Source organism: Quercus lobata, chromosome 3 (genome assembly GCF_001633185.2).
Source record: "Quercus lobata isolate SW786 chromosome 3, ValleyOak3.0 Primary Assembly, whole genome shotgun sequence".
NCBI lineage: Eukaryota > Viridiplantae > Streptophyta > Magnoliopsida > Fagales > Fagaceae > Quercus > Quercus lobata.
Window position 1 is genome coordinate 61834920 of NC_044906.1, and position 13779 is coordinate 61848698.

General features: G+C 31.5%; 1 protein-coding gene across 2 annotated transcripts; it reads left to right on the forward strand.

Moving 5' to 3' along the window:
- The first annotated feature begins 5469 nt into the window (after positions 1–5469).
- LOC115982675 (probable alpha,alpha-trehalose-phosphate synthase [UDP-forming] 9) lies at positions 5470–11976 on the forward strand. Of its 2 annotated transcripts, XM_031105344.1 has the most exons (5): positions 5471–5704; positions 5979–6037; positions 8694–10754; positions 10842–11115; positions 11223–11976. In XM_031105344.1, exons 3-5 carry the CDS (start codon positions 8779–8781, stop codon positions 11544–11546), a joined length of 2574 nt encoding a protein of 857 aa, XP_030961204.1. In that variant the 5' UTR covers positions 5471–5704; positions 5979–6037; positions 8694–8778; the 3' UTR covers positions 11547–11976. The 2 variants fall into 2 exon arrangements, with proteins under 2 accessions (XP_030961205.1, XP_030961204.1); XM_031105345.1 differs by lacking the exon at positions 5979–6037 and having other exon boundaries at positions 5470–5704.
- The last annotated feature ends 1803 nt before the right edge of the window (positions 11977–13779 follow it).

Here is a 13779-nt window from a genome sequence, read left to right on the forward strand (position 1 = left end):
CTCCACCATAAAACAACGTTTAAATAATATATATATATATATATATATATAATACTAAGTTAACACTTACATCAAAATCTAAATACAATATTTATAAAAACTATTTATGTGTATATAAACTACCATAATACTAAAAGAATATATAATTTTGTAGGTGACATCGTACAAATGTTTTTAATACTACTTTTGGAAGAAAGTTTAAAAATACCCTATAATTTTATCCTTGTGATAAATTAAAGTCAATTCTTATAAATATGTCACTTTGAATATTATATTTTCGTTTATGTGCTAAATAAAACCTTATATTATATGTTACACTCCCCAAATTGTTATTTTAGAACGTCTAGCCACCACCAAAATCATGTTTATCCGGATATGTACAACTTTGCTATAATAACTTCTTAATTTTAGAAGTTATCATAGTTGCTATTACTTCTTTTTCTATTACTTTTTTTTCCCTCTTAGCCTCTCTCATTCTCTCTAGTCTCTTCAATATCTCGTGCATCTCTCTCTTCATCAAACCACCATATCAAGTAAGCGGCAAGCCATCATAGCACCAATAGATCGGGTCACCTTCATTGGATCAGTTCGTTGGATTGACCACTTTCGCTGGTTGTTGGTTTTCGACCAACAGAAAGAGATAAATAGATTCGAAGAAAGATAAATAGATTTGGAGAGAGAGAGAGAGAGAGAGAGAGAGATGTTGCCAGTGACAATGAGAGTACGAGAGAGATAGAAATAAATAAATAAATGAGATGTTTGGTGAATTGTGAAGTTGTATTGTAAAATTAATAAAATAGCTTTTTAAAATATAAAATGAAAAAAAAAATTCAAAAAATCAGATACTAATGCTCTTACATGCAATATTAATATTAATATTATACTATATAAAGTAATAAATTTGAAATGATGATATTTAATTTGTCTATAATATTATTATTTTTTCAAAATTTCCTGCGTTTATTAATTTATTCTTAAAAAAAAAAATCAAACAATTGTGTGGGGGCAAGACTAACGGTAATTTTGTAAAAAGAAAGTTGTAAAGATAAGACAGGAGTGTGTGTGTAATTATAATTCGATGAGAGGAGACTCCAAAATGTGCACGCGCTGAATGCATATATATCCACTTGAGATGAGAGATAGTCTGTTGACAGCTAGGAATTGCTGCGGTCGGCAGCGCCGTGCTGTCCGGATCCCGCTTTGCCCAGTTATCAACTTTTCATGACTCTCTTTATTTTTATTTCTTTCTCTCTCTTTGAATTTTTGTTTTATTCTTTTATTAATTATTATAGACTTTGGGTCTGGGGTTCAAATTCAATGTCACCAAAAAGTACCCTAAAAAATTAAAAAATAATAATAAATAAATAATAGTTAAAAATTCTGTCACGTTTGTTGGGAAAACCAAATTCGTACCTTAACTTTACCTAGCTGTCATTTACTATTACACAGCTCATCTTATCCACTTCAAAAATTTTATTATTATTTTAATATTATTATCCACTTCACTCTATTACCCCTACTATTCTTATCTATTTACATTTTATAATTTATAGCATCTTGCTTTCAAGGGCTTTGGTATATTCCTTTTTTTGGGCCAAAGTTAAGGCTAACCTAGTTAAGAAACGTATATTCTACAGCTTATCCATAAAGGAGCACACATTTTAAATATTTTTTTTTATAAATTAAAATATTTGATCTACTAGATTTTTTTCTTATTAAACTAATTTGAAAAAAGCTGCTTTGAACTTATCTTTTGATGTTAGGGTTACAACTTTTAATGCGCATTAACATAAATATTGTGCAAATCTCTTTGCTTCTTACCTAGGAAATTCTTTAGAAATTGAGGAAAAAACAAGGTTAAAGTAATGAAAAATGTTAATAGAAGCTCTATTGGTATAGAACTATTTTTAGAAACGTTTTGTGGGGGAAATGATAAAATAATTAATTTTTTGACAAGTTTTTTATATTTTTCACGAAAGTGGTGTCAAGACTTTGTTAATGTAGTTTATTAATAATTGTCCGAAAAACACCCGTTAACATAACACATATGATCTATTTATTTTTTAAACAAACGGTTTTTTTTTTTTTTTTTTGAGAAAGAAACACAAACGGTTTCTTGAAAAACATATTTCATATTTTGTTGGTATACGATCAACGAAAAACAAACCCAATAGCGAGGAAAACATTTCCCATTTTTTTAAGAACAGAAAACTTTTTTTTGAAACGTCACATACTCACCTTCATTGTCACACCCCAGTATATGTTAAAAAAGCCAGGTGTGTTTTTGTAAATTATATGCTATAATGTAGTAATATTTAAAGAAAGAAAGAAACATTATCACTATTTGATATAATGTAGCTATCAATGTTATTGTTAAACCGTCATGTTAAGAAACATAAACCATAATAAACTTGAGCTTTTCAGTTATATATAGTGTTTATTCCCAAGGATTATTGTCGAGTTATAAATGCGGAAAAACGGTGAATTCCTTTTTAAAATTTGCAATTTGTAAATGTTGGATGTATTATTAATATTGTCATTGTCATTGACGTGACATAGTAATTTCAATTTATAATTTGTTATAAAAACATATAATATTCTTAATATAATAATTAATAGCTATTCCGTTTTTGAAGGGTTGTTTGAATAATAAAGTGTCTCTATGTATAAAGTATTCCCATTCAAAAGGGTCACTGATGGCGTGCGCATATAGAGTCTAGATATAATTTTCTATCATGTGCTAATAAATCAAGCTTTTATGCTTTGATTTGAGGTTCTTTTTGTCTAATTATAATAATATAGCCGTAAGATAGGTGCCTAGGATCTGTAATGAGGCTACCCACATTTTAGTCAAGTGGTCTTTATTTTACAATTTTTATGGCTCTTTTGTTGTTAACTTTAACTTGAACTGTTTCTCTTCTGTTGTTTTAATAGAGTCCAGTTGCTTGTTATAGTATGTTTCTTTCTTAATAAAAGTTTCTGAGTATAAAAAAAAAAATAATAATAATATTATAAGATACTTAGCTAGCTATATCCATTTCAAAAAAAAAAAAAAATCTGTACACTTTTCTTCACTGTTGCAGATCAAAGATATATGTTTCTCCCAGAAAAAAGGAAAGAAAGAAAGAAAAAAAGAAAGATAAAATATACATAGGCTCAAGCTAGGGTTAGGTTAGAGTCATATAAAAAAAGTTTAAGAGAAAAACTTATTGTGTATTTGTATTAGTTTAATTTCTTGTTGGTTTGTTTTATTAATTTTTTTTTCATACGATAACATTTCAACTTTTACTTCTACTTCACGATTCTCTTATTCAATAATAAAAAAATTGACTAATTAAATTATCTGAAGTCCATTTTTTAAAATAATAATTTGAGTAAAAATTTAACCATAACTATGAAGAAAATAATAATAAGCTATATATACAACCTATACCTCCTTAACCAAATCAAATATAAAAATACTACAAATTTTACTAAATAGATCTTATAAATTGATATGTCAATTTTGAATTAAAAAAATAATAATTAAAATTTGTATTGATTATATCATTTATGTGATATCAACAATGTTCATTATCATATCAATTTGTAGATGTTAGCCAAATCAGCTAAGGCCTGAGGGAAAATAAAAAAGTAAAAATATTAACCTAAACACATCGATAGGAGGGCTAATAATCTATGTTTATCTGTATTTGACCAAAAGTTTGTTGACTATCCAATTAAATATATATATATATATTTATACGTAGGAATACACTAACAAACAGCAATTAAAAAAGTAAAATATTGGAGGATAATGTTATTTAATTATAAAGCTCATCCCACGACTTAAGATATTAGGTAAATTAGGTTAAGCCAACCACCCTTATCACACCACGAGTTTTCTCATCATTTCCTCTTATAGCTAAACAAAATTACACTAATTCAGCAACACTCAACTTTACATTCTCTAGCCTAACTTTTAACTACAATGGGCCCTTCCTAAAATAAGAAAAAAATAAAATGATAATCTTGTAACTAAACTAGTTAGTATTTGGTGGTATTTTCAACGATAATATTCAATATTCAAATTCTCTTTTTTTAATGGTAACCAAAAAAAAAAAAAAAAAAATTAAATCTTTTACATTTGACCATAAAATTATGTCCATTATGTTTCCATAACATCTCATTATTTGAATCCAAAAGTAGTAACAATCCGTAAATGTTGCCTGAATTTGCTTACTATCTACTTTTATATACTAAAGCATGCAAAATGAAAATCTAAATGATTTATCTTCGATCATACCCATATTGATTCTTTCTTATCTAAATAATTTATCTTCCACTATGCATAGTTGACTTTTAAAACATATATTTAATCAGATTTGTATCTATATTGTAAATAGATTTGAATGCGTTTACCATCAAACCAAAGGAAAATGTTAGAGATATAAATTTTTTTACAAAATTTTTTATAAACTGATGATGTGGCAAGTAATTATTGGTAAATAGAAAAGTGATGTTATTAGTTTTTTTTTTAAATGATATTATTGGTGAGCTCAAATGAGAGCCACTAAGAAATTGGTGAAAACAACAATTTGTAAAAATATTGTAAAATAACTTGTAAGTATAGTATTGTTTTAAACCAACACAGTATCTTAGATTAGATTTCCCTATGTAATCAATATTTAAGATATATTTGACTATCACTAGTAAGGTATTTATTTAAATTATTAATACTATGAAAAAAATATAATTTACTCATTTCAAAATTAATAGATGAGATATATTTTTTATTGTGTTTAGATAAAATATTAAGAATTATTCAATGTAATTATCTTAAGAATTCTAAATTTAATCCAATATTTCAAACTTAAATTCCTTATTTGATGTAAAAATATTTATTTGTTAAATTGATGGAAGGGTCAAGTTAATAAGTGCTTTTAGAATAATTATTAAATAAATTATATTAAGGAAACTTTGACCATAATTTTATGGTAAATAAAAAAAATTGTAAAAAAATTTAATTATTTTTTTTCTCATAATTTTTTTTTAACAATAATATATTCCAATACTCTCAAGACATCATGTCAATCGAAATTCACAAACACATTGAAGTGGGAACGAAATTCTAAGACAACTTTTCCAAGTCTCTAAGACATGCTTATAGTCCATTGTTCCAAGATTAAATCCAAAGACCAATTAGATAATGGACACAAGTCAAGCCCCACAACGCCTTAAAAAGTAAAAAAAAAGGGCATTATAGTAATTTCAATAAACAAGTTGGGAAACCAAAATGGGAAACTTCTCCGAAACCCAAAAGCAAAAACTAAAAAAAAAAAAAACCAAGTATTTGCGGTAAAGCTTATCCCAATGCCCAAACCCTCCCCAATAGAAAACTAGCAAGTAAAACCTTTTTCCCATATATATATATATATATATATATAAACATAAAATTTCATTTTCCACATTTACTCTCTCTCTCTCTCTCTCACTCTCTTTTTATATAACAAAACAAAAAGCAAAAACAAATACAATCCAACGCAGCAGCCTCCATTCTCTTCTTCTCAACCAAAAAAAAAAAAAAAAACCTCTTTCAAAAAACAACACTCTCAACATCCAAAAATTGCCGATATTTTCCGATCGCCGATTTTCTAACCGCTTCTCCATTTCTTTTGTTGTTTCGCCTTAAACCGTTCAAAGAGCTCGCTCGCCTTTTTTTTTGGTATGTTTTTTTTTTTTTTTTTTTTGAAATTTTCTTGAGGACTTGTTTGGTTGCCGAGAAATATATTTTTAGAAAAGAAAAAGGAGGAGGAGGAGAAATTTGACTCTTTGATCTCAGCTGTTTTTAACTGAGAACAAAGAGTGACAAGAGACTCTCACTTTCTTTTTTTTTCTTCGGAACCAAACACGGCTTTTGGAGCGATTTTCTACGCGTTTTTACATATTAATATGTATATATAGTTTTCTCTGTGGTGTAATTTAGGTGTTTTTGGCAGGAATTTTGATCAAATTAAAGGCTTTGAGAAAATTCGAGAGCGGCTTGAATTTGTTTCAGGTTAAGATCTTTGGATTTTTCAACACCGTAACGTATTTTTCTTTTTATTATTTATTTTTTTTGAGATCTAGAAGGTTTTTTTTTTGGTGGTGAATTGCTCTCACTGTAAAAAAACTGTTTTATTTATTTTTGTATTTTTAGTCGAGAGATTATCGTATTTCTGTATTTATTTCTGGTACGTAGAGACACTGTTTGTTTTGACGGAAAATACTTTCCGAGAAAACTAATATTTCTTATTGCTTCACAAAAGACTTAATTTTGTTCAAGATTTAAACTAAGGCTTCTTTTTACTTGAATTGAGCCATAATTCAAAATTTGAACTTTCAAAAGTGAACATGAACCTTAGAAGATTCTCTTGTGCTTTTTTTTTTTCTTAAAAAAAAATTTATAAGTAGAAAAAAAATTATTAAGTTCAATTTGGGTAAGGAATTGTTTTTCTGTTTTTGTGTTTTGTTTTTTTTTTTTTTAATTTTTTTTTTTTGTTAAATGGTTAAAATCACTGTTATGGTCATATATGTTAGTCTGGTTACAGTGTAACACTCTCAAGATTGGTTTTTTGAAGCATTGGTATTTTGTTTGTTTGTCTCAGGGATGATTAGGGTTGATGATAAAAATAGTAAATTTTGAGTTTTAATTCTCGTGCGCAATTGGGTATATTATCGATAGTAGATTGTTATGCTTCATACCCAAGTAAATGTAGAAGTAGTTTTAATTGGATGCATTATTGCATTTATGAAAAACAACCTAATGATAGCATTTGGCTGCCTTTTAAAATCTTCTGCTATATATTTGTATGAATTTTGTGCCTTTTTATTCTCAGTTTAGCTTTGTTTCCCATATTTTGAGGTTATCATACTCGTTTTTTTTTTCACTCTTCAAATTATACAGTTGGGGGTGCTAATATCTGCAATAGGCTCTCAGTGATCATTATACCCCTTTCTCTGTCCCTCTCTCACATGCATACGCATGAGTGTGTACATCGTAATATGGTTGTAGCTTCATGCATTTGTGCTCCTATGCGCCCCCCCCCCCCCCCCCCCCAAAAAAAAAAAAAAAAAAAACCCAATTTTTGTGTATGCCAAAGTTCTTTAGAGGAAGAGTGATATCTATTTTTGGTTTACAATGATATCTATTTTTGGTTTACACTGTATTAGTAGTAACACTACATCTCTAATTTAATTTTGTTATTATTAGAAATTTGGATCATATTTAACATGGTAGAGTGTATAAGCAAGCTTCTAATTCTATATGTATTGCTATGGAAATTAGAATCTATCAGTTTGTCATCATTGTGATAGATTTGTGATTTAACTCTTACATATGGATATTATTGAAATCAGGAATTATTCAGGAACTTGTTAGGATTATACTGGAGAAGATTTTAGCATGAATTTGATAAGCAAAAGGGATGACAATAAATAGGGGTATGATTTATATTTATGCAAGCTAGTGTAGACCAGCCGAATCCCACTCAGACTTTGGACAAGCTTGGGTTGGGCCTATGCAAAAACAACCCAATGGGCTAGGGTTGTGGTCCACACAACCCAACCCTTAAAGTCCAGCCCATAACCCAATATACCAGCCTGTAATTTAGATGACACAGGTTTTTAGATGTACCTCATATTTGTAATTCTTAAAAAAAGTTGTGTTTGATGAACACAATATTACTTCCATATCTTTGTAGCTCTTTGATATGATTGAAAATTTTCTATTATGATAATTTTTATGGGATTAAAAAATTAATGATAATTTATGTCATTTTAAGTTAATTTTCAGCTATGCACTAACCTACTTGCCTTAGCCTGATAAGATCGAAGATCAGCCCGACCCAATCCAACATTACAGCCTGGCCCAATCCAACATTACAGCCTGGCCCAATCCTAGTCTAGTCCAACCTGAGCCCAAAATTTCTCGATGTAAGCTGGTTATGGGCTGAATTTTACAGGCTGAAGGCTGGGTTGGGTTATGGCTTGAGGTTATGGGTTGTGATTTGGCTTAGAATCATATGGTTAGGACCATCTAAATTTGTGGTTATTTCTCTGACTTTACTTTTAAGTTTCAAGAAATTAATGTAGACGTTATGGCTTGCGCATGAGTTCTCTCTCATATTCTTTTTTCACCCTTATATTTTTATTTTTATAAGTATCTCAAATTCTACTTTTATCGTGCTTAAACATGTTTGCTTTTGATAAATAGGTTGAATGCCCCTCTGTTTTTATTTATTTTAACATCGCTCTGTCAGACTCATGTTCATAATTGGTTAAGCAAATTGCATTGTACCCTATTCGTTTTGAGATGATTTGTCTGCTTCTGATGGAAAGTCTATATATGCTTTAAATACTTCTAGACCATCTAATTACTTTTCCTTCTTTCCTGAAGTCAAATGGAATTTCTCTATGTGATACTCCGCATGTTAGCCTTTTAGCAACTAAAGCTCCATATAAATATATATAAAAGTTTTTATTAAATGTAATCTCTGGAAGTACATTATTGGATGCTTCTAGTAAATGATTAAAAAGAAAGCACTTGTTTGAAATGAGCAGCCATGCAAAGTATGAAACCAATTTCAGCATGGCATTCAAATTATTTTGATGCTTTTATGGAGTTACATTTCCAACAATTTATTGATATGGTCAAAACCATTCCTTTTTTATAGGTTTGTGGACAGCTGAGCCAAAAGTTTCTGTTGGGAAGTGTTGTTCTGCATGATTAAGTAGAAAGGACTCTCTCACTTGTCATTAATGGCATCAAGATCATGTTCAAACTTTTTTGATTTGGCTTCTGGAGGCCTATTGGATATTCCTCATACCCCCAGAGTTCTTCCACGGGTAATGACTGTTCCAGGAATCATCTCTGATGTGGATGGTTATGGCAGTACTGATGGGGATTCAGATGTGTGCCGTGAGAGGAAAATCATAGTAGCAAATATGCTACCTTTGCATGCCAAAAGGGATGCAGAAACTGGCAAATGGTGCTTCAGTTTGGATGAGGATTCCCCTTATTTACAATTGAAGGATGGCTTCTCTCCTGAAACAGAGGTACTCTATGTGGGTTCTCTTAAGGTTGAAATAGATGCTACTGAACAAGATGAAGTTGCACAAAAACTGCTGGATGATTTCAAGTGTGTGCCTACATTTCTGCCCCATGAACTTCAGAAGAATTTTTACCTTTTGTTCTGTAAACAGACACTTTGGCCTCTTTTTCATTATATGCTGCCCATGTGCCCAGACCATGGTGATCGCTTTAACCGCTCGCTTTGGCAGGCCTATGTTTCCGCAAACAAAATATTTGCTGACAAGGTTATGGAAATAATTAATCCTGAGGATGATTGTGTTTGGGTTCATGATTATCACTTAATGGTTTTACCAACATTTTTGAGAAAGCGGTCCCCTCGTGTCAGGCTTGGATTCTTTCTCCACAGCCCATTTCCATCATCAGAGATATACCGAACTTTGCCAGTTCGGGATGAAATTTTGAGGGGACTGCTAAATTGTGATCTAATTGGTTTCCATACATTTGATTATGCACGCCACTTCCTCTCATGCTGCAGCAGAATGTTAGGCCTGGACTATGAATCAAAGCGGGGACACATTGGACTTGATTACTATGGCCGCACAGTTTATATTAAAATTCTTCCTGTAGGCGTTCATATGGGACGGCTTGAATCTGTGCTGAATCTTGCTTCAACATCTGCCAAAATTAAAGAAATTCAAGAACAATTTAAGGGGAAAAAGGTGATTCTTGGTGTTGATGACATGGATATATTTAAAGGCATCAGTCTGAAACTTCTTGCCTTAGAACAGCTATTGGAGCACCATACAGAGCTGCAGGGTAAGATTGTTCTAGTTCAAATAGTCAATCCTGCTAGGGGCTCTGGGAAAGATGTCCAGGAAGCAAAGAGAGAGACATATTTAATCGCCCAAAGGATCAATGAGGTTTTTGGTTCACCTAATTATGAGCCGGTGATTCTAATCGACCGTCATGTTCCACGTTTTGAGAAGTCTGCCTATTATGCTGTAGCAGAATGTTGCATAGTGAATGCTGTGAGGGACGGTATGAACTTGGTCCCTTACAAGTATATTGTTTGCAGACAAGGTACTCCAGATATGGATAAAGCTATGGGTAGAAAATCAGATTCTCCTCGAACAAGCGTGCTTGTTGTGTCTGAGTTCATTGGCTGCTCACCTTCTTTAAGTGGAGCGATCAGGGTTAACCCTTGGGACATTGATGCTGTGGCTGATGCCTTGGAATCAGCCATCACCATGCGCGATTCTGAGAAGCAGTTGCGGCATGAGAAACACTATCGTTATGTCAGTTCTCATGATGTAGCTTATTGGGCTCGCAGCTTTATGCAGGATTTAGAGAGAGCATGCAAGGATCATTACACTAAACGATGCTGGGGGATTGGCTTGGGTCTAAGATTTAGAGTTGTTTCTCTTTCTCCGGGATTTAGGAAGTTGTCTATTGAACACATCGTTTCAACATATAGAAGAACAAACAGAAGAGCAATATTTCTTGACTATGATGGTACTGTTGTTCCCCAAAACTCTATTATTAAAACCCCCAGCCCTGAAGTCATCTCTGTTTTGAATGTTCTGTGCAATGATCCCAAGAACACTGTATTCATTGTTAGCGGAAGGGGGTGGGATTCTCTGAGTGAGTGGTTTGCTCCATGTGAGATGCTGGGAATAGCAGCTGAACATGGTTACTTCTTGAGGTACGTTAACAATAACATGCTTTGTATGTTCATCTTGCTTATTGACTTACTTTTCTACAGAAGCTAAGGTTCTTTTGCTTGGTGCAGGTGGAATCGATCATCCAAGTGGGAAACCAGTCCAGTGGCTGCCGATCTTGATTGGAAAAATATTGTGGAACCTGTGATGAGATTATATACAGAGGCAACTGATGGCTCGAACATAGAGATTAAAGAGAGTGCTTTGGTATGGCACCATCAAGATGCAGACCCTGACTTTGGATCTTGCCAATCGAAGGAGTTGGTGGATCATCTGGAAAATGTACTTGCTAATGAACCAGCAGTTGTTAACAGGGGAAATCTTATTGTCGAAGTCAAGCCACAGGTATATATTCCTTCCCCAACCCCAAAAAAAGAACTTCCCTTTTTCTTGATTTTTTCTCACATATGAATCTGGGGTGAAATTTCTCATCAATGTTTTGTTGAATATAGGGAGTAAGCAAAGGGTTAGCTGCGGAAAAGGTTCTTTCAAGAATGGTGCACAGTGGGAATGCACCAGATTTTGTGATGTGCATTGGAGATGATAGATCCGATGAAGATATGTTTGAGAGCATATTAAGCACGGTCTCTAGTCCATCCTTGCCTGCAGCTCCAGAGATCTTTGCTTGCACCGTTGGCCAAAAACCAAGCAAGGCTAAGTATTATCTCGAAGATAATACTGAAGTTGTGAAATTACTTCATGGGCTTGCTACTGCTTCAAGCCCAAAGCCGAGGAGTCTTCCCCATATTCAGGTTTCTTTTGAGAGTACCGTTTGAGTTAGAGCCGAGTGACTGGCATGGATATTAGAGTTCCATATACTTGAACCATTGTTTTGTTTATAGGGATTCTTTCCTGAGAAGCAAGGAAAAAAGTTTTGGCTATTGCTCTTAAAACTTAATCCGACGCATGGTGGGACTTTGCCGATGCGGTTCTCATCCTTGCGAGCTCCTAAACTGGTTTGCTGGGTTAAAGTTGAATCTTGGTGGGCTTGTCAAGGATCACATAGAACTTGCTATACTTTTTCTCTGTATCTGGTGTCAAATCTTGTATCTACGCCAGTTGCCCTCAGGATTATACTCAAGTTGTCTATAATGGCTTTTTGTTTTTGTTTTTGTTTTTTTTTAAATAGGGCATCATTACCTTGTATAGGCACACTGCTTTTGTCACAATACAAAATTTCAGTTTGATCAGAGATATTTATTGGTATCCTAACGGCTAAACTAATCATTTCAGTATCCTTTTTTTAGATAAAGTTATTCATTTCAGTATATTTGGTGTATGATCTAAACTCATCTGAGTTAGGTGGCACTGAATTAGCATGTTAGGTAAATACTTGCGTTGATTTTCAATTCTGATTGGTTTTGTTTTGCATTTTTGAGGGAAATTGGTTATGTTTTCTCTAGTAAACTTGGGTGTGTGGTTTACTTTCTGATTTGTTCCAATTCCGCACGAAAAAAAGGGTTTATGTATAATCCCTAGAAAGACTACCTAAAGGAAATATATTTGGTTCCTTCTTCTTCTTCTTATGTTGTGTTTTATGTTCCTTGAATCAGTTGAACTAGTTGCAGGGCTACGTATAAACTCACATATAAGAAGGAGAGAGAGGACTTGTGATGGAAAACTCAATAAAACATTACCAAAACATATCAATCCAAAGTAGAGATCCTAAAAACATAAAAATTCAACAACCTAAAGTAGAGTTGCAAGAAATAATGAAAAATTGAGAGAGAGAGAGATGAGGGCGAATAACAAATTTATAGAATGAAAGATGATGAGAAGAATATTATTATTATTATTATTATTATTTGAGAAACAATGAGAAGAATATTCAAAATAGAAGGTATAGTTGTAAACACCTAATTATTCAACTCATGCTACGTAATAGAATAACATTATATCATTATATACTATATTTATAATAAAATAAGAATATAGGATCACATCTAACAATCAAATAAAAATAGATAACAACTTAAAACAACCAAATTAAATCAATTTGCATTATAGCTCAACACAAAAAATTGAACTTAAAGTAAAGATGCAAGATTGAATTAAAAATCCACCAAAAGAAAAAAAAAATATTTAGAGAGAGAGAGATCACCTTTTTGTATGCGAGAGAAGTTCAAAATGAAAATTCATTAACATAAAGTAGAGATGTAAAAAGGAATTATAAATCCACTAAAAGGGCAAAAAATAGAGAGAGAGGTGAATCACCTTCTTTTTTGGGGAAAAATATGGATAGAATGCGAGAGAATAATATATTTATAGTAAAGAAGATGGAAATAGGAAGGATCAAAATAAAATGAAGAGGAATGGAAGGAGGAAGAGTAACGGTATGGTAGGGAGTAATGGGAAGATAAAAAGATAAAAGAGATGAGAAAAGTTGGAGAAAGTGGAAAAATAATAAATAGCGGAAGAATTAAAAATGAGAGAGTAAGAGTTGAAGATACGTGAATGATGTGGCACAATGAAAAAGTAGCAATATTAAATACTATTATTTGAATTTTATATATTATTAGTCGCAGATCCAGGCGAAACGTGGAAATAAATAATTATATTTTGGTTATGGTATAATATATAATTTGTTCTCTAAATTTTGTGGGAAATAATTTGTTCTCCCAAAAACTTAAAACAATTTCTAAAATTATTTTTCATTTATTTATCTCAAAAAATATATCATCATTTTATTATTTGGATTTATTTGATTGATATTATTAATTTTTAAAGCGGTCCATATTTTGATAAATTATGTTATTGTGCGTTATATTTTCCTAATTTGTTTTTCCTATACAACTAAACTATTTGAGTTTCAAATATATTATTCAAAATTTTCATTCTCTTAAAAAGAGATTATTATATTTTAAAAAAAAATTTATCGTAGGAGTAGCTTCGAACTATTTATTGAATTTCGTTTACTAATATAGATACATGAAATTGGAACTGTATATTTTTTAGATATTCCTAAGAGACTATACCATATTATAATTTTAATATTTAAAATAATATGTA